Source organism: Oncorhynchus mykiss, chromosome 30 (assembly GCF_013265735.2).
Source record: "Oncorhynchus mykiss isolate Arlee chromosome 30, USDA_OmykA_1.1, whole genome shotgun sequence".
NCBI classification, from domain to species: domain Eukaryota; kingdom Metazoa; phylum Chordata; class Actinopteri; order Salmoniformes; family Salmonidae; genus Oncorhynchus; species Oncorhynchus mykiss.
Window position 1 is genome coordinate 40,921,124 of NC_050570.1, and position 21,733 is coordinate 40,942,856.

At 42.8% G+C, this 21,733-nt stretch overlaps 1 protein-coding gene across 3 annotated transcripts in view; it reads right to left on the reverse strand.

The window, feature by feature from the left end:
• Window positions 1-21,733, reverse strand: part of LOC110521826 (myomegalin) — a 114,589-nt gene that overhangs the window by 40,045 nt on the left and 52,811 nt on the right. For all 3 annotated transcript variants that reach the window (XM_036968460.1, XM_036968458.1, XM_036968459.1), the window contains exons 8-9: window positions 19,436-19,550; window positions 13,459-13,512 (exon numbers count right to left, since the gene is read on the reverse strand). In XM_036968460.1, coding sequence (XP_036824355.1) covers window positions 13,459-13,512; window positions 19,436-19,550 — 169 coding nt within the window. The remainder of the gene's footprint in view (window positions 1-13,458; window positions 13,513-19,435; window positions 19,551-21,733) is intronic.

Genomic DNA, 21,733 nt, shown 5'->3' on the forward strand with positions numbered 1-21,733 from the left:
TTTTACCTCTTGGTGATGTCATTCGGATACATGTTAACTTTCACTGCTATGCAGATGACACACAGCTGTACATTTCGATGAAACATGGTGAAGCCCCAAAATTGCCCTCGATGGAAGCCTGTGTTTCAGACATAAGGAAGTGGATGGCTGCAAATGTTCTACTTTTAAACTCAAACTGTTGAATCTGTTGAATCTGACAATTAATCTTGATGGTTGTACAGTCGTCTCAAATAAAACTGTGAAGGACCTCGGCGTTACTCTGGACCCTGATCTCTCTTTTGAAGAACATATCAAGACTGTTTCAAGGACAGCTTCTTTCCATCTACGTAACATTGCAAAAAGCTGAAACTTTCTGTCCAAAAAATGATGCAGAAAAATGAATCCATGCTTTTGTCAGTTCTAGGTTAAACTACTGCAATGCTCTACTTTCCGGCTACCCAGATAAAGCACTGCATAAACTTCAGTTAAAGCTAATCACGGCTGCTAGAATCTTGACTATAACCCAAAAATGTGATCATATTACTCCAGTGCTAGCGTCTCTACACTGGCTTCCTGTTAAAGGCTAGGGCTGATTTCAAGGTTTTACTGCTAACCTACAAAGCATTACATGGGCTTGCTCCTACCTATCTTTCCAATTTGGTCCTGCCATACATACCTACACGTACGCTACGGTCACAAGACGCAGGCCTCCTAACTGTCCATAGAATTTCTAAGCAAACAGCTGGAGGCTTGGTGGTTGAAGATATCCCTCTCGTGGTGTGGGGGCTGTGCTTTGGCAAAGTGGGTGGGGTTATATCTTGCCTGTTTGTCCCTGTCCGGGGGTATCATCGAATGGGGCCACAGTGTCTCCTGACCCCTCCTGTCTCAGCCTCCAGTATTTATGCTGCAGTAGTTTATGTGTCGGGGGGCTGGGGTCAGTCTGTTATATCTGGAGTATTTCTCTGACACCGCGGTTGGATTAACAAGAAGTTAATCTTTAAACCAGTGTATAACACTTGTATGTTTTATGAATTTTTATGAGTATTTCTGTTTTTGAATTTGGCGCTCTGCAATTTGTTGGCCAGGTGGGAAGGTAGCGTCCCACACCCCCTAGAGAGGTTAAAGGCACAGTCAACTTAATGTATGTAAACTTCTGACCCACTGGAATTGTGATACATTGAATTATAAGTGAAATAATCTGTCTGTAAACAATTGTTGGGAAAATTACTTGTGTCATGCACAAGAGTATATTTTGACTTGCCAGAAGTATAGTTTGTTAACAAGAAATTTGTGGAGTGGTTGAAAAACAAGTTTTAATGACTCCAACCTAAGTGTATGTAAACTTCTGACTTCAACTGTGTGTGCGTGTGTGTATATATATATATATAAATTGTTGCATATTGCGTTCAAAAAATATGACCGCAGTAATGCAACAATTTCAAAGACTTCACTCAGTTATAGTTCATAGAAGGAAATCAGTCAATTGAAATACATTCATTAGGCCCTAATTTAAGGGTTTTCCATGACTGGGCAGGGACAGCCATGGGTGGGCCCACTTGGGAGCCAGCTCCAGCCAATCAGAATAAGTTCATCCCCACAAAAGGGCTTTATTACAGACAGAAATACTCCCCAGTTTCATCAGCTGTCCGGGTGGCTCGTCTCAAACAATCCTGCAGGTGAAGAAGCCGGATGTGGAGGCCGTGGGCTGGCTTGGTTACACGTGGTCTGCGGTTCTGAGGCCAGTTGGATGTACTGCCAACTTCTCTAAAACAACGTTGGAGGAGGCTTATGGTAGAGAAATTAACATTCAATCCGCTGGCAACAGCTCTGGTGGACATTCCTGCAGTCAGTATGCCAATTGCACACTCCCTCAGATCTTGAGACATCTGTGTCATTGTGTTGTGTGACAAAACTGCACATTTTAGTTGGCTTTTATTTTCCCCAGTACAAGTTGCACCTGTGTAATGATCATGCTGTTTAATCAGCTTCTTGATATGCCACACCTGTCAGGTGGATGGATTATCTTGGCAAAGGAGAAATGCTCACTAACAGGGATGTAAACCAATTTGTGCACAAAATTTGAGAGAAATACACTTTTGGTGCATATGTAACATTTCTGTGATCTTTTATTTCAGTTCATGAAACATGGGACCAACATTTCACATGTTGCGTTTAGATATTTTTTCAATGTCTATCTATTTTATGAGAAATGCCAATGGCGGCCGTGGTACAATTTAGAAGTAAACCAAAAACCTGCAACCCGCGACCAATACATTTCGCCCTGCAACATCATTTTCAAAGTAGACCAATTTTCCAGAAAACAAATCACATGGCAACCCTGACTGACACACTGGAATGTACCATTTCCCCTGCCTGTTGACACACTGGAATGTACCATTTCCCCGAAACAGGGGTGATATATTCTTCCTCTCCTGAGCATAATATGCCAGCCTGTCTGTCTAAAAAAAACATCACATTATATAACCATATAGAGTTCCCTTTATACTTCCCTCCCAAATACTTTTATATTATTATCCCTTCAGTTTTTACTCTCCCATTTTATAGATAGTCAAGCAGGTAGAAAAGCAGGTCTAAAAAGTATGGTACTGTCATTATCGGCATGTCCTGTTATTATAATCCATAATAGAAATATAAACGCATAGCCGAATAGAAAATAACATCTAAACGTATACTTCTGAACTGGGCACTGTGTGTTTGTACTTGAAACTTAGAATTAGGCCATCATTTCATGTTCATTTGCTTGAAACGTTCCTCTGTCTACTGTGCTGAAGTCATAAGCTACTATGTAAGAATGAGTTCATCTCTTCCCTGAGGCAGGAATTTCCCAGCATCACTCAGGCTTTTGGCCTTCACACACACAGGCCCACATTTCAGCAAAAAACAAGGGGGATAAGGGGAGGAGGGTCCCTGCTCCCTTCCAATCACATGATGCTGTGTGCAGGGATGAGAGTTTAACCCAAATCCTGCCTCTCAAGCTCCAAGCCTTTCCCGTGCAGTGGAAACATGAATCTTCCCCACCTTTAGTACCCCATCTTTCATTATGAGTGCTGTTTATGTTGATACAACATGATGATATGTGATTTGTTTTCTCCAGGGGGTGCAGACCTTGGAACTCAGTGAACAAACCTCTAATGTACATCTGTCACCCAAAAATATGTAATAGTTGAACCCTGTAGACGAGATGCCATAACAGCAATCAACCCTAATGATCAACACAATCAAAACTGTATTAATCCTAATCAGTGGGAATTACAGAAGTCTTTTTACTGATTATTTCACTGTTTATTTATCTGGAAATGACAGAAAAAATAAGAAAAGTGGCATAAAGAGAGTAAAGAAAGGCCAAAAAAAAGACCAAAGTGGCAGACTGTGATTTGATTGTAATTAGAGCTGGCGTCAGTCAGTCAGGAGACCCAGTTTAACCTTTGGAATAACAATGTGTGTGTGTGTGTGTTGTGTCACACATTTACATAAACATGACCTCTTCTCTTTGATTTGCTCTGTAAAACATTATGCAAGCAAACATAAATAGAAGAATAGAATAGAAGACTAAATCTCAATATTTAGTATTTAGTATTTTATTAGGATCCCATGAGCTACTGCTAAAGCAGAAGCTACTCTTCCTGGGGTCCACTCAAAACAGAAAACATTACATAATACAGAACATTAGACAAGTACATCACAAAGACAGAACTACATGAATGTAAAACAAGAAAACACACTTTCATATATTTATGCCTTCATAATCATGTGATTCAAAGACGCTGCTGAATTCAAGTGGAACACACGAAAACGGAAATCCAATAACAAGGATGTGCGTTGCAAATAGGCTGAAACTTTTCACTAAATTCCCCTCATGTGAATAAAGCTAATTACCGCCAGTTAAGGGTATCCTGGGGTAAAGCTTAGACTTTTTACAGTTACCACCCGCAGTACGAGATGCAAGATCCATTACAGCCAAGACAGACAACATTGCATCATTTTCCCACAATGCCATGGCAATTAAGCAAGAGTGGATTAATCAAATCACATTTTATTTGTCACATACACACATATTTAGCAGATGTTACTGCAAGTTTAGCAAAACTCCAACAGTGCAGTAATATCTAACAAGTAATATCTAACAATACACACAATCTAAAGTAAAGGTATGGAATTAAGAATATATAAATATGTTGACGAAAAATGTCAAAGCGGCATAGACTAATATACAGTAGAATAGGATAGAATACAGTATATATAGTGTTGAAGTTAACATACACCTTAAGCAAAATACATTTAAACTCAGTTTCACATTTCCTGACATTTAATCCTAGTAAGAATTCCCTGTATTAGGTCAGTTAGGATCACCACGTTATTTTAAGAATGTGAAATGTCAGAATAATAGTAGAGAGAATTATTTATTTCAGCTTTCATCACATTCCCAGTGTCTCAGAAGTTTACATACACTCAATTAGTATTTGGTAGCATTGCCTTTAAATTGTTTAATTTGGGTCAAACATTTTGGGTAGCCTTCCACAAGCTTCCCACAATAGGTTGTGTGAATTTTGGCCCATTCCTCCTGACAGAGCTGGTGTAACTGAGTCAGGTGTGTAGGCCTCCTTGCTCGCACAGACTTTTTCAGTTCTGCCCACAAAATGTCTATAGGATTGAGGTCAGGACTTTGTGATGGCCACTTCAATACCTTAACTTTGTTGTCCTTGAGCCATTTTCCCACAACTTTGGAAGTATGCTTGAGGTCATTGTCCGTTTGGAAGACCCATTTGCGACCAAGCTATAACTTCCTGACTGATGTCTTGAGATGTTGCTTCAATATATCCACATAATTGTCCTACCTCATGATGCCATCTATTTTGTGAAGTGCACCAGTCCCTCCTGCAGTAAAGCACCCCCACAACATGATACTGCCACCCCTGTGCTTCACGGTTGGGATGGTGTTTTTCGGCTTGCAAGCCTCCCCCTTTTTCCACCAAACATAATGATGGTCATTAAGGCCAAACAGTTCTATTTTTGTTTCATCAGACCAGAGGACATTTCTCCAAAAAGTATGATATTTGTCCCCATGTGCAGTTGCAAACCGTAGCTTTTTCCTGGCGGTTTTGGAGCAGTGGCTTCTTCCTTGCTGAGCGGCCTTTCAGGTTATGTCGATATAGGACTCGTTTTACTGTGGATATAGATAATTTTGTACCAGTTTCCTCCAGCATCTTCACAAGGTCCTTTGCTGTTGTTCTGGGATTGATTTGCAATTTTCGCACCAAAGTACATTAATCTCTAGGAGACAGAATGCGTCTCCTTCCTGAGCGGTATGACGGCTGCGTGGTCCCATAGTGTTTATAGTTTATAGTTTATATTATTGTTTGTACAGATGAACGTGGTACCTTCAGGCGTTTGGAAATTTCTCCCAAGGATGAACCAGACATGTGGAGGTCTACCATTTTTTTCTGAGGTCCTGGCTGATTTCTTTAGATTTTCCCATGATGTCAAGCACAGGCACTGAGTTTGAAGGTAGGCCTTGAAATACACAGGTACACCTCCAATTGACTCAAATGATGTCAATTAGCCTATCAGAAGCTTCTAAAGCCATGATATAATTTTCTGGAATTTTCCAAACTGTTTAAAGGCACAGTCAACTTAGTTTATGCAAACTTCTGACCCACTGGAATTGTGATACAGTGAATTATAAGTGAAATAATCTGTAAACAATTGTTGGAAAAATGACTTGTGTCATGCACAAAGCAGATGTCCTAACCGACTTGCCAAAACTATAGTTTGTTAACAAGAAATTTGTGGAGTGGTTGAAAAACGAGTTTCAATGACTCCAACCTAAGTGTATGTAAACTTCCGATATTCATAAATATCTATGACATGGAATGTCTGCGATGTCTGCCAAATTGGCAAATTACCTGCCAGGTGACATAGTAATGAAATAGGAATCACAATCAACCAATCAAGTTTGAAAGCATATAAATGGAGCTTGCCCACAGCACAATCACTACCATTTTTTGAACATTGAGGAACATCACAACCCTGAACAGCAGCAACATGCTCGAAGAGAAATAAGAAGATGTGTAAAAATGCGTGGTGGTGGTGGTGTTAGGGGAAGACGTAATAGAGGTGGAAGGCAAAGAATAAGAGTCCTTGATGAAATCAGAGCCACAATTGTGGACCATGTCATAAACCATGGTCTTAACAATGGAAGAGGCTGGTCGGAGAGTGCAGCCTAACGTAAACAGGTCCACAGTGTCATCAATTGTGCAAACATTCCATACAGCAACTATTGTAAAGGTAAATGCAAGTCTGAAAATCACAATGTACCATAAGATATGTATGAGGAATATACAGTAATACAGTAATACAGCACAATTTGAACACAATATACTATCTGTAACACGAGCTATTGGCGATTTGTAACACGAGCTATTGGCGAATTCTACATGTCATATACAGGACTGCACAACGACCTCATGCTGGTGGCAGAGCAGCAGTATTCAACCATCAGCAAAAACAAGACATTTGCAACATGGTCATAGCCAACAATTCCATCAGGCTAAGAGAGATCCAAAATGCAATCATAAACAACAACATTATCTTCGCAAATATCAATTCTGTCAGCATTTCCACTATAGACAGAGTTTTGAAAAAAAATCGAATGACTTTGAAACAACTCTACAAGGTGCCATTTGAGAGGAATAGTGACAGAGTGAAGGAGCTGCGGTAGCAGTATGTCCAGGTAAACCATTGGTGTGCACATGGTATATTGTACAGGGAGTTTTACTTTACTTCAATTATGCCTGTAGATACCATAAGAACAGAAAACATGTCTACTTTGCTAAACTGTCTGATTCTAGAATAGGCTATGTAAAACTAACTTTATATTTTGATTTGCCAGTCCAACGTGGCGGCAATATTACAATGTGTGCTGCCATTTCTGAGAATGGTATGAGTACACATATTCCACACATTGGGCCCTATAACCCCCAACTTCTCCTGTCCTTCCTGCGCATGAAAGGGAAACAATGGAGTTCCTTCCACCGTACTCCCCATTCCTGAATCTGATAGAATCATTTTTTTCAGGATGGAGGTGGAAAGTATATGACTATCGGGCACAAGATCAGATGTCTCTGTTAGAAATATGTAAAAATTGACATTCTGTTTACATGTAACATATTGCTACAAAAATACAGTTACTGAATACATACAATTGTGCATATCCTTTTTCTGTGTACCACAGTATTGTAAAGTATTGACTTTTCCCAGTAAACGTTTACCTACTGCTGAAATTGGTATCCAAAAAGTTCAGTGTGATACACAATAGCATTCAGCTGGACAAAACTGACATTCTTGTTTAGTACAGTAAGCATTCAGTGTCAACAAAAAAGTAGAACAAAACTGAAATTTGTTTTTAACAAACATTTCCAGGGTTGACTGCCATGGCGAAAAAACACCTAACATTTTGACCAGCGCGGCTCACACGATGACAAAAAAACTTTTCATTTTGGTGGCATTGGCCAATTTACTGACACAAAAAAAGTTTTGAAGCATGAATTCAATGTTTTGGGTGAGCTACTACATTTTGCAAACATGCAATAGATTTGTGACGTCCCATAAAAAAGTTGTGACAATTGCACTCACAGTTTAGCCTGTTGCGACTCTAGGGCAGTATTTTCATTTTTGGAAAAAAAAACGTTCCCGATATTTTGTCAGGACAAGATGCTAGAATATGCCTATAATTGACAGCTTAGGATAGAAAACACTAACGTTTCCAAAACTGTAAAGATATTGTCTGTGAGTATAACAGAACTGATGTTGCAGGCGAAAGCCTGAGAAAAATCCAATCAGGAAGTGCCCCAGGTTTTGAAAGCGCTGCGTTCCAATGAGTCCCTATTGAGCTGTGAATGTGCTATCAACCAGCTTACGCTTTCTACCTATTCCCCAAGGTGTCTACAGCATTGTGACGTAGTTGTACGCATTTATGTTGAAGAATAGCCGATGGCTCCCAGGGTGACTCTCGCGTAAAATACAGAGGTAGCCATTACTCCAATCGGTCCTACTGAAAAACAAATTGTCCCGACGGATATATTATCAAATATATAATTGAAAAACACCTTGAGGATTGATTATACATAACGTTTGCCATGTTTCTGTCGATATTATGGAGCTAATTTGGAATATTTTTCGCCGTTTTCGTGACTGCAATTTCCGGGCGATTTCTCAGCCAAACGTGAAGAACAAACGGAGCTATTTCGCCTATATAAATAATATTTTGGGGGAAAATGAACTTTGGCTATCTACCTGGGAGTCTCGTGAGTGAAAACATCTGAAGTTCATCAAAAGTAAACTATTTAATTTGATTGCTTTTCTGATTTTCGTGACAAGGTTGCCTGCTGCTAGCAAGGCATAATGCTATGCTAGGCTATCGATAAACTTACACAAATGCTTGTCTAGCTTTGGCTGTAAAGCATATTTTGAAAATCTGAGATGACAGGGTGATTAACAAAAGGCTAAGCTGTGTTCCAATATATTTCACTTGTGATTTTCATGAATAGGAAGATTTTCTAGGAAGATTTATGTCCGTTGCGTTATGCTAATTAGTGTCAGTCGATGATTACGCTCCCGGATCCGGGATGGGGAGTCACAAGAAGCTTTTAGAGAATGTAAAGACTGTTTCAAAAAATGAGCCAAAGCGATTGAGAAAAATTATAAAGTGGCCAGTGATTTCAAGTCTATGTATACTGGGCAGCAGCCTCTAATGTGCTAGTGATAGCTATTTAACAGATAGAGGCTGAAAAACAGCATCTTGGTCCCAGGTTGATGTACCTGTACTGACCTCGCATTCTGGATGATAGCGGGGTGAAGGCCGTGGCTCGGGTGGTTAATGTCCTTGATAATCTTTTTGTGATGTGACATCGGGGGCTGTAGGTGTCCTGGAAGGCATGTAGCTTGCCCCCAGTGATGCGTTGGGCAGACCGCACCACCCTCTGGAGAGCCCTGGGGTTGCGGTTGGTGCAGTTGCCGTAGCAGGCGGTGATACAGCCCGACAGAATGCTCTCAATTGTGCATCTGTAAAAGTTTGTGAGAGGGTTTTAGCTCCCTCTGCTGTTTCCAGAAGTCAACGATCAGCTCCTTATTTTTCTGGCACCACACTCCCAGGGCCCTCACCTCCTCCCTGTAGTCTGTCTCATCATTGTTGGTAATCAGGCCTTATACCGTTGTGTCGTCTGCAAACTTGATGACTGAGTTGGAGGTGTGCGTGGACATGCAGTCATGGGTGAACAGGAAGTACAGGAGAGGTGGCTGAGCACGCATTCTTGTGTTGAAGATCAGCGAAGTGGAGGAGTTGTATCTTACCTTCACCACCTGGGGGCAGTCCATCAGGAAGTCCAGGACCCAGTTGCACAGGGCGGGGTTCAGACCCAGGGCCTCGAGCTTAATGATGAGTTTGGAGGGTACAATTTTTTTGTATTTAACCCTTATTTATCTGGACAAGTCAGTTAAGAACAAATTCTTATTTACAATGATGGCCTACCCCAGCCAAGCCCCAACCCGGAAGACGCTGGGCCAATTGTGCGCCGCCCTATTGGACTCCCAATCGCGGCCAGTTGTGATTCAGCCTGGAATCGAACCAGGGTCTGTAGTGACGCCTCTAGCACTGAGATGCAGCGCCACTTGGAAGCCCACTTGGGAGCCCGAACTATGGGGTTGAATCCTGAGCTATAGTCAATGAACAGCATTCTTACATAGTATTCCTCTTGTCCAGATGGGATAGGGCAGTGTGCAGTGCGATGGCGATTACCTTGTCTGTGGATCTACTGGGGTGGTAAGCAAATTGAAGTGGGTCTAGGGTGTCAGGTAAGGTAGAGGTGATATGATCCTAGACTAGTCTCTCAAAGCATTTCATGATGACCTAATTGAGTGCTACAGGGTGATAGTAATTTACTTCAGTTACCTTTGCTTTCTTGGGTACAGGACGAATGGTGGACATCTTGAAGCATGTGGGGACAGCAGACTGAGATAGGGAGAGATTGAATATGTCCGTGAACCCTCCAGCCAGCTGGTCTTTGCATGCTCTGTGGATGCAGCTAGGGATGCCGTCTGGGCCGGCAGCCTTGCGAGGTATAACACGCTTAAACGTCTTACTCACGTTGGCCACGGAGAAGGAGAGCCCACAGTCCTTGGAAGTGGGCCACTGTGTTATCCTCAAAGCGGGTGAAAAGGTGTTTAGGTTGTCCGGAACCAAGACGTCGATGTCCGTGACATGGCTGGTTTTCCTTTGTGTTCCGTGATTGTCTGTTGGTTAAATGCGATTGTCTACCATGGTTAAATGCGATGGTTTGCTCTTTCAGTTTTGCGTGAATGCTGCCATCTATCCACAGTTTCTGTTTAGGGTAGGTTTTAATAGCCACAGTGGGTATAACATCTCCTATACACTTCCTGATAAACTCAGTCACCGTATCAGTGTATTCGTCTATTTTGTTCTCGGAGGCTACCCGGAACATATCCCAGTCCACGTGATCAAAACAATCTGGAAGCATGGATTCTGATTGGTCAGACTTGCGTTGAATAGTCCTTAGCACAGATACTTCCTGTTTGAGTTTCTATCTATAGGAAGGGAGGAGTAAAATGGAGTCGTGATCAGATTTGCCGAAGGGAGGGTAGGGGAGAGCCTTGTAGGCATCTCGGAAGTTGAATAAGCAGTGGTCGAGTGTTTTAGCAGCGCGAGTACTTCAGTGAATGTGTTGATAGAACTTCGGTAACGTTTTCCTCAAATTTGCTTTGTTAAAATCCCCAGCTATAATAAATGCGGCCTCAGGATATGTGGTTTCCAGTTTGCGCAAAGTCCAGTGAAGTTCTTTGAGGGCCGTCGTGGTATTACCAGGTGCACAGTGTTTCCTCCGACACATTGGTGCGGCTGGCTTCCGGGTTGGATGCGTGTGTTAAGAAGCAGTGCGGCTTCGTCTCTCCCGAGCCCGTACGGGAGTTGTAGCGATGAGACAAAATAGTAGCTACTAAAAACAATTGGATACCACGAAAAAGGGGTAAAAATTCCTTTTTTTTATTATTATTTTTTTAAATCACTGATTTAGGTCAGATTACCTGTTTTGAACAATGGATGCCAACAATGGACAGAGAGCAAGAGGTGTAGGAGGGAAAGGAAGAGGAAGAAGAGGACGAGGGCAAAGAAGAGAAGGAAGGAGAGCCATCTCTGATGAGATTAGGGCAACACTTGTTGATCATGTGATCAACCACGGTTTGACCATGAGAGAGGCTGGACTGAGAGCCCAACGTGAGTCAATTTACAGTGGCGTCCATAATTCAAACCTTCAGAAATGAGAACAGGTATGCAACTATCTAATGACTATCTAATTACTATTTTAGCATTACAGTAATGTACTGTAAAATACGTATGACTGCATAATATTGCATAAACATTTGTAACTCTAAGCCATCCATTTACTGCACTGCATTGAATGAATGAGGTTGGTTATCATGCTGTACTACATGTTTTTGTACATTGTTTACAGTTCCTATGCTGAACACATACTGTGTTTGAATTCTTTACAGTGTGGAAAGGCAAAGACATCATGGAGGACGAGAACACTTGTTTACAGATGTACAAGAGACTGCAATTATAAATATGGTTTTGGCCGACAATGCAATTAGGATTCGAGAGATAAGAGCGCATATCTTGAATAATGACACCATATTTAACAACATCAATGCTGTAAGCCTGTCGACCATACAACGCATCCTCCAACGGCACCGAGTGACGATGAAACAACTTTACAAGGTGCCATTTGAAAGAAACTCTGACCGAGTCAAGAATATGCAACATGACTTTGTAGAGGTATGTATGCAACACTACTTGCAGTACTTCAGACATACCATATTTACTCATCTGTATATCCTTTTGTCTGTTACAGAGAGTATTGGAGCTGGATGCCCATGTAATTCGCCATGAATTTATTTATGTGGATGAGGTTGGCTTCAACCTCACCAAAACCAGGCGCCGCGGAAGAAATGTAATAGGACAGAGGGCAATTACCAATGTCCATGGGGGTAATATAACTATGTGTGCTGCCATCACTCAAAACGGGTTCCTCCATCACAATGCCACACTGGGTCCTTACAACACCGGCCATGTGCTCACTTTTCTGGATGCAATTTACACAATGCTTGTCCCCGATCCAGATCAGGAGCCTGCTAGATTTGTGGTTTTATGGGACAATGTTAGTGTTCACCGGGCTGTTCTGATCCAAAACTGGTTTGCCACCCATCCTACCAATTCCTGGACTGCCCCCCCCGGGACCCCACACACACAATTGTGTTCTTTACTGTATTCTAAAGAATATACTTTTGGTTTACATATGTTTATGGTTTTGTTGTATGCTGCTGTATACAACAGTAATGTTTGGCCTAATAAATATTTTCTGTTTCTACATTGCATTGGTGTTTACAGTGTACTTGTTACCCCTCTCAGCAGATTACTTTCACTGTAGAACATTGTATTGAAATGTAGATATAAGCCTATGAAAGACCAAAGAGCTTTAGATTTAGAAGAACAGTGTTTACATGGAATACCCAAAAATGTACAATTGTGAAAGCAGTGTTGGCCATTTGATGCAAATGCTTCATTCTGACATGTGTTTATGGCATTTTGAATGCAGTATTACATTTTGAAGGAGATGTGAGGCATTTTGCTTTTTGTGTATGCAGTTTTGGGAATTGTGTGTAGAGTTTTGAAAAAAAGGAGACCGTTTTGAAAACTTGTGTAAGCAGTTGGAAAAACTGTAAGTGAGACATCGAAACTATATATTTGAAATAGAACCCAGCAAGATATCCTCAGTACTATTGGGGGGGGGGGGGGGGGGGGGATTTTAGTGCTGAGCAATATATCTGAGTGACCCGAATGAATGCACCAAGTATTTTGATCCTCATTTGTGTACAGTATGTGTTGTGTGTGTGTGTGTGGTGTGTGAATGTGTGTGTGTGTGGTGTTGTGAATGTGTGTGTGTGTGGTGTTGTGAATGTGTGTGTGTGGTGTTGTGAATGTGTGTGTGTGGTGTTGTGAATGGTGTGTGTGTTTGTGTGTGTGTGGTGTTGTGAATGTGTGGTCCAGCTATCTTACATGCAGTTTTCCTTTGGTTCCTACAGAGGGCAACCTCCGACCATTTGTCCCAGGGAGCATGGAGCGGGTTGGGAGGGCTTTCATATACCATTGCCTTGCTATCAAACACACTACTCCAGGCAATGCTGGCTACAGGCCTTGAATTAAATTTCTCAAACAGCAAACTTTAGCTTATCATCACTTACATGCAAACTAATGTATTGTAGCCCACTTCCCCACTACAGTGTCCCTGTCTGTGTGTGCATGGTCCAAAAGCTTATGTTAAGCCAATGGAATCAGATTCCCACAACCACAGACATACTATAGGATGGCAGTACTCCTGCCACACATACCTGCATCTCTGGCTGGATACAACTCTTCTCTCGACCCATCTCACCCCGCAGCAACTGTGGACATAAGACAATAAGGGTGGTAAATAACAATAAAAAAATGTATAAACTCATAATGAACCCAATCTTTTGTTCCTCAGAAAACGGTTAAAACAAATATATGAATGACACGATTGCATGATGGCATGAAATATTTTCTGAGCCAGGATATTATAGATTTCACTATCATTTAAGAGGTACCGTTGAACCAACTACATTCTTGGATTCAAAATAGACATGGAGGCATTCATGTGAGTCCTGCTGCATGTAGCCCATAAAAGCCATCTGTGTTTTGCATCATCACGGTGGCTCTGAGGTATGTTAGCCTAGCATAGGAGCAGGTGCCAGGGTTCCACTGACCTACTGTACATTCAACATGTTTATAAATACAGGACAGATATGGTAATGGTATCTCAACCCCCCCCCCGATAATCTGGGTTCAGCTGTTCATTCATTCCCTTGGGAAGGGGGACAGGGAGGGAAGGGAGGGGTAGGACGGAGGGCAGGAGAGGTATGACTAACCTGTGTACAGTGTGACTAACCCATATGTCAGTAGCTAGCAGTGAGTACATTAGAGTTGGCCCTCACGTGCCCAATCAAATATTACAACCAGTACTAGGCCTCCAGTCACAAAACTAAGTGTCACCTGATGTCATACTGTATATGTGGATAGGTTATGATTTGTGAGAAGGTGTGTGTAGAATCTGTTTGTGACTGTAGTAATTATTATATACTTTAACCTTTACTTTTATTTATTTTATTTTACTTTTTACCAATTTTCATCCCCAATTTCGTGGTATCCAATTGGTAGTTACAGTCTTGTCTCATTGCTGCAACTCCCGTACAGAATCGGGAGAGGTGAAGGTCGTGAGCCATGCGTCCTCCAAAACACGAACCACCCGAGATGAACTGCTTCTTCACACAATGCCCGCTAAACCCGGAAGCCAGCTACACCAATGTGTCGGAGGAAACACTGTACACCTGGTGACCATGTCAGCATGCATGCGCCCAGCCCGCCACAGGAGTCGCTAGAGCGCGATGGGACAAGGACATCCCTGCCGGCCAAACCCTCCCCTAACCCGGACGACACTGGACCAATTGTGCGCCGCCCCATGGGTCTCCCGGTCGGAGCCTTGACTCAAACCAGGATCCTTAGTGGCACAGCTAGCAACTGCGATGCAGTGCCTTACATGCTGACCAGACCGGAAACGTCGCGTGCGCGAGCGTCGCAAAATACATTTAGAAACCCATGTTATTCAATTATTGCACCCACACTGATCGCAGTCTGCGACGCCAAGGGCTAAAATAGGAGTCATTCCTATTTCTGACGCAGATCGCGCTGCAAGTCCTACCTTTCCCATCTCCTCATTGGTTTATAGAAACAGGTACCCGTGTGCCATCTCCTCATTGATTATAACCACGTGGGTGATTGAAAGCAAGTGCAAGCTAACTAGCTAAATTACCATAAATGTTTAATGCTTTTCGACCTGTCCCCAAATTAATGTCATTGGTTCAGAGTTTGTTTTGATATTTTAACCTGTGTGTCGGGATCGTTTGGTGTGGGGGGGGCAAAATAAATGTATGCACGATAGTGCACGCGCGCAGCCGGTTTGGGTTCCGTGTTAGACCACTGCGCCACTCAGGAGTACTTTAACCTTTTCACACGTACCAACGAACGGGTGTGATCATTCTACAGTGGTCCCTGGAGCATACGATCAAACCGGTTTGATTAGAACGCTTATTTAGAACGACCAGTTTCGATTGACGAAACAATCAGCATTTGAGCTAGCCACACTTTTTTCACAGAAACGTTTTGCACAAACACAGTCCTTAAAAAGTTAATGTCCTGAATGTGACCAGTTTATTTTTGGATGCAATGTTCAGACTTTCACAGAAGTAGCTACAGCATAACACAATCATCCAAACCGGAAAATGTAAGCTATATTGGTCCTAACGCTAACTGAGGAAAGATTGACGTAACACAAGCGGTCATATTTAGATAACTCTCGGATGAGAGAAACCACAATATGAATCAGCTAATAGCAAATACTATTTATAATTCATCACATCACGGGTCAGCTCAATATTGATTGAAATATAATTGTTTTTAGCGTCAACCAAAGATAATAAGAGGAGACAAGATGAGTTTGGTCTGTTTGCAGTATGCATGTTGAAGGGGGTGTGTCGTCTACGATCATTCACTTCCAGAAGTTTACCCGAAAGATGAGTGAACCATTCCTTCACCTCATTATAACATCTTCGGTCTGACAGACATTTACGTGACACACAGAAGGCATTGTATTATGTCAACAAAAATGGTGCGGCACAAAGCTGGCAAATAGCTTAGCATTGCCTCATTATAACCAGTACAACCTTCAAAAAAGTATTTTACACACATCATAGGTGTTCATTACAATCTATGCAATAGTCGGAATGATTTATTTGTCACCAGAACTTGAAAACGTGAATAAAATGTAAATACATTATGCTCCATACATACATACATACAGTTGAAATCGGACGTTTACATACACTTAGGTTGGAGCCATTAAAACGCGTTTTTCAAGTCGGTTAGGACATCTACTTTGTGCATGAAACAAATCATTTTTACAGTTGACTGTGCCTTTAAACAGCTTGGAAATTCCAGAAAATTATGTCATGTCTTTAGAAGCTTCTGATAGGCTAATTGACATCATGTGAGTCAATTGGAGGTGTACCTGTGGATGTATTTCAAGGCCGACCTTCAAACTCAGTGCCTCTTTGCTTGACATCATGGGAAAATCAAAAGACCTCCACAAGTCTGGTTCGTCATTGGGAGCAATTGCCAAACGCCTGAAGGTACCACGTTCAACAAACAATAGTACAGTCGTGGCCACAAGTTTTGAGAATGGGACTACCCCTTAAGAAAGGAACGGACAATGAGAACGGATTACTGGTTGCTGAATTCCCACCTTTCCCACCGTGTGCATATCTCCCTAATAAATTACCCATTTGTATTCTAGTTGTGCTTCGTGTGTGTGTGTTTGGTTATTGAACTTGGTGACTTGGAAACTACACCCCCTTGAGCCTGCTACATGTGATGGAGAATGCGGGCAAAGCAAACCAAGCTCAATAACGAAACAGACTGGTGGAGGCGAACATAGTGTAGCAGGCTATGCATTGGGTGCTGCTGGAGGACCAGCGTCAGCAGACTGCTCTCCTGCGAGCTAAACTCAGCCAGCTGACAGCCGCCCAGGCCGGCATGTCTGCAGGCGCAGCAGTCTCTTGTCCCAAACCCAGTTAGTTTATACTGATGCAGACAGATGCTGACGACATCAAGGCTTACCTCCAAGCCTTCGAGAGGACGGAAGCTAGGGAGAAATGGCCCCATGAGCAATGGGCCAGCATGCTAGCACCTTTCCTGTCAGGCGTGTCAGTTCGACCCCTACCCCATGCCCCGAAATGATGAACTAATCGAACGGCTAGGAACCGTCCGATTTATCAGCATGCTCGACTTGACGGGTTATTGGTGCCCTTTGGGGGACAAAAGGGACGGGAAAAAACTGCTTTCGCCACCCCTGTCAGGCTGTTCCACTACAAGAAGCTGTCCTTTTTTAGTTGCACGGGGCCCTGGCCACCTTCCAGAGGTTGATGGACCGGATTCTCCGTCCCCATCGTGAGTACGTAGCGTCTGACTTCGGTGATGCTGTGATCAATGGGAGCGAGGCAGGCCTTACAGGGGGCGGGGCTAACAGCTAACCCAAGGAAATGTCGGCTCTGCCTGTGGGAGGCTGAGTACCTGGGGTACACAGTCGTGAGGGGATGTGTCAAACCACAGGTGAAGAAAGTGGAGGCAATTCGGGACTGGCCCCGCCCCCTCACCAAGAAGCACGTTTGTGGGGTTGACTAGTTACTACCGGAGATTTATTCCCCACTTTGCCTCCCTAGTCAGTCCCCTGACAGATCTGACCAGGAGCTGTCTACCCGTCCAGGTGACGTGGACCGAGGAGACAGAGAAAGCCTTCCAGGACTTAAAGGGAGCACTGTTCTGGAGTCAAGCTGGTGACCCCGGACTTTTCCAAACCACTGGTGGTACAGACCGATGCGCCCGAAATGGGTGGGTGCCGTCCTATCACAGCTACAAGAAGGTGAGGAACACCCAGTCGGAAGCAAGACATTAGTCGGAAGCTGTTGCCGCAGGAACAAAGATATTCCACTGTGGAGAAAGAATGGGCGCTGTAGACGCTGAAATATTATTTATTGGGACGGCACTTAACGTAATGGACCATGCACCACTGGTTTGGATGTCACGGAATAAGGACAGTAACGCCCGGGTGACTCGCTGGTTCCTCGCCTTACAGCCTTTTGATTTCTCTGTCGTCCACAGATCAGGTGCAGCCCATGGAAATGCCGATGCCCTCTCCAGGAGGAATGCTCTAGGGAGCTGGACCACCCCTCCCTTCCGGTAGGAGATGAGGGTGGAGGGTGTGTGGCAGAAGGCAGGGAGAGGTGAGGGGAGTGGCGATTTGAAGGGAGATATCTTGCAGCCCGTTGGCTCCACCCCTGAGCCTTATATGGACTTCCTGCCCCAACGAGGCAAGCCTTTGGATCATTTAGCCATGGAGTGCTTGGGGGTAAAAGAGGAAGCGGGCTGCACAAACGGGAAGAGGACTGAGAGGAAAATGTGTGAGAAGAGAGAGAATTGTGTGATTACCCCCACTGTGTACCGAACCGGTTTGGCTAAGGATCCGAGTTGTAGGATTACCCCTGGAAAACCAGACAATGAGAACGGATTGTGGACTGTGAACTGATGGTTGAATTCCCCCCTTTCTCTCTGCTACCGCACGGCAAGCGGTACCGGAGCGCCAAGTCTAGGTCCAAGAGGCTTCTAAACAGCTTCTAGCCCCAAGCCATAAGTCTCCTAAACATCTAGTCAAATGGCTACCCAGACTATTTGCATTGCCCCCCCTCTCCACACCACTGCCACTCTCTGTTGTCATCTATGCATAGTCACTTTAATAACTCTACATGTACATACTACCTCCACTAACCGGTGCCCCCGCACATGGACTCTGTACCGGCACCCCCCTGTATGTACTGTTCTTTTTTTTACTGCTGCTCTTTAATTACTTATCCATATTGTTGGTTAGGGGCTCGTACGTAAGCATTTCACTGTAAGGTCTACACCCGTTTTATTCAGCGCGTGTGACTCATAAAATTTGATTTTGAAATTCATTTCCCACAGTATGCAAATCTCCCTAATAAATGACCTATTTGTATTCTAGTTGTGCTTCGTGTTCATGTTTGGTTTTTGAACTTGGTAACATGGAAACCCCACCACCTTGAGCCTGCTACAATACATCCTGTACGCTCCAGTAGAAACGCAACACGGTATCCAGAAAATAAGGCACTTACTTTGATAGGAACGCACACATGTCCAAAGTTATTATCTGTAAGGAAGACAATGCGAGCGCCAGCCAGACAATGTGACAATTCGTGCAAAACTGCACAAGCCTGCATACTTGATCTGCGGAAACATTGGTGAAGTGCGTTTGTCCGGCTCAGTAAAGCCTCAGTAAAGCCTCAAACAAATTGTCCGCAGCGCTGAAATGAGCTCCTTCTATGCTACTTAATGAGGATGAGGAACACACCTCAATTCAAACTGTTGTTAGAAAATACAACTTGTTAGAAAATCATTTGAAATTGACAAGTTGAAACATAGCCTATCGATAATTAACTGGCCGCGTGTGTTAACTGTCCTGTTGCGTAATAATCACATTTTGGAACTGTGAATGCATTCTGTGTGAATATGTGAATAAAAAAAACTCATGCTGGGGCGACCGAACTCACGTATGAAAAGGTTAAGTGAACTGTGAGAGAGAGAGGCTGAGGGGTTGTATTTACAATACCGATGTTATACACTGTAATAAGCTATGTAAAAAAAAACTGGACTTTCATTTACCTCTGCATCCCTGTCTTTCTTCTGGAGGGAAGTCATGAGGTCGTGAACTCTGACCTCCAGCTCTCCGACCCGGTGTCTCAGCAACCTCCTCTCCTCAGTCAGGTCCTCTATTACTCTGAGGGAGAGCGAGGGAGGGCAAGAAAGTGAGAGAGGCAGAGAGAAAGACAGCAGCAAGATTTGTGACCTGTTGCCACAAAAGGGCAAACAGTGAAGCACAAATAAAGTAAATACAAGCCATATTTATATTATATATTGTTTTCCTTTTGAACGTCAACTATTTGCACATTGTTACGACGCTGTTCATAGCCATAATATAACGTTTGAAATGTCTCTATTCTTTTAAAACGTTTGTGAGTGTCATTTTACTGTTCCTTTCTGATTCTTTATTTCACTTTTCTTTAACTATTTCACTTGCATTTGGCAATGTAAACATACGTTTCCTATGCCAATAAAGCCGTTTGAATTGAATTGAGAGAGCGAGAGGGAGAGAGAGTGGAAAGTATAGGCTTGACTGAATTTAACCACTAAAACTGTGATAAACAAGGCTTGTACATTTTATAACTGTTGGGCTGAAGTTCCAAATGAAACAAGCTCTGCAACACCTCTTGGACTGATATCTGTGACCCATACCACTCTTTCAGTAGAGGACAGTATGTACAGTGCCTTGCGAAAGTATTCGGCCCCCTTGAACTTTGCGACCTTTTGCCACATTTCAGGCTTCAAACATAAAGATATAAAACTGTATTTTTTTGTGAAGAATCAACAACAAGTGGGACACAATCATGAAGTGGAACGACATTTATTGGATATTTCAAACTTTTTTAACAAATCAAAAACTGAAAAATTGGGCGTGCAAAATTATTCAGCCCTCTTAAGTTAATACTTTGTAGCGCCACCTTTTGCTGCGATTACAGCTGTAAGTCGCTTTATGTCTCTATCAGTTTTGCACATCGAGAGACTGACATTTTTTCCCATTCCTCCTTGCAAAACAGCTCGAGCTCAGTGAGGTTGGATGGAGAGTATTTGTGAACAGCAGTTTTCAGTTCTTTCCACAGATTCTCGATTGGATTCAGGTCTGGACTTTGACTTGGCCATTCTAACACCTGGATATGTTTATTATTGAACCATTCCATTGTAGATTTTGCTTTATGTTTTGGATCATTGTCTTGTTGGAAGACAAATCTCCGTCCCAGTCTCAGGTCTTTTGCAGACTCCATCAGGTTTTCTTCCAGAATGGTCCTGTATTTGGCTCCATCCATCTTCCCATCAATTTTAACCATCTTCCCTGTCCCTGCTGAAGAAAAGCAGGCCCAAACCATGATGCTGCCTCCACCATGTTTGACAGTGGGGATAGTGTGTTCAGGGTGATGAGCTGTGTTGCTTTTACGCCAAACATAACGTTTTGCATTGTTGCCAAAAAGTTCAATTTTGGTTTCATCTGACCAGAGCACCTTCTTCCACATGTTTGGTGTGTCTCCCAGGTGGCTTGTGGCAAACTTTAAACACTTTTTATGGATATCTTTAAGAAATGGCTTTCTTCTTGCCACTCTTCCATGAAGGCCAGATTTGTGCAATATACGACAGATTGTTGTCCTATGGACAGAGTCTCCCACCTCAGCTGTAGATCTCTGCAGTTCATCCAGAGTGATCATGGGCCTCTTGGCTGCATCTGTGATCAGTCTTCTCCTTGTATGAGCTGAAAGTTTAGAGGGACGGCCAGGTCTTGGTAGATTTGCAGTGGTCTGATACTCCTTCCATTTCAATATTATCGCTTGCACAGTGCTCCTTGGGATGTTTAAAGCTTGGGAAATCTTTTTGTATCCAAATCCGGCTTTAAACTTCTTCACAACAGTATCTCGGACCTGCCTGGTGTGTTCCTTGTTCTTCATGATGCTCTCTGCACTTTTAACGACCTCTGAGACTATCACATTGCAGGTGCATTCATACGGAGACTTGATTACACACAGGTGGATTGTATTTATCATCATTAGTCATTTAGGTCAACATTGGATCATTCAGAGATCCTCACTGAACTTCTGGAGAGAGTTTGCTGCACTCAAAGTAAAGGGACTGAATAATTTTGCACGCCCAATTTTTCAGTTTTTGATTTGTTCAAAAAGTTTGAAATATCCAATAAATGTCGTTCCACTTCATGATTGTGTCCCACTTGTTGTTGATTCTTCACAAAAAAATACAGTTTTATATCTTTATGTTTGAAGCCTGAAATGTGACTTCGTGGGCTACACTCGGCCTTGTCTCAGGGTAGTAAATTAGCGGCCTGTTGATATCCGTTTAGTG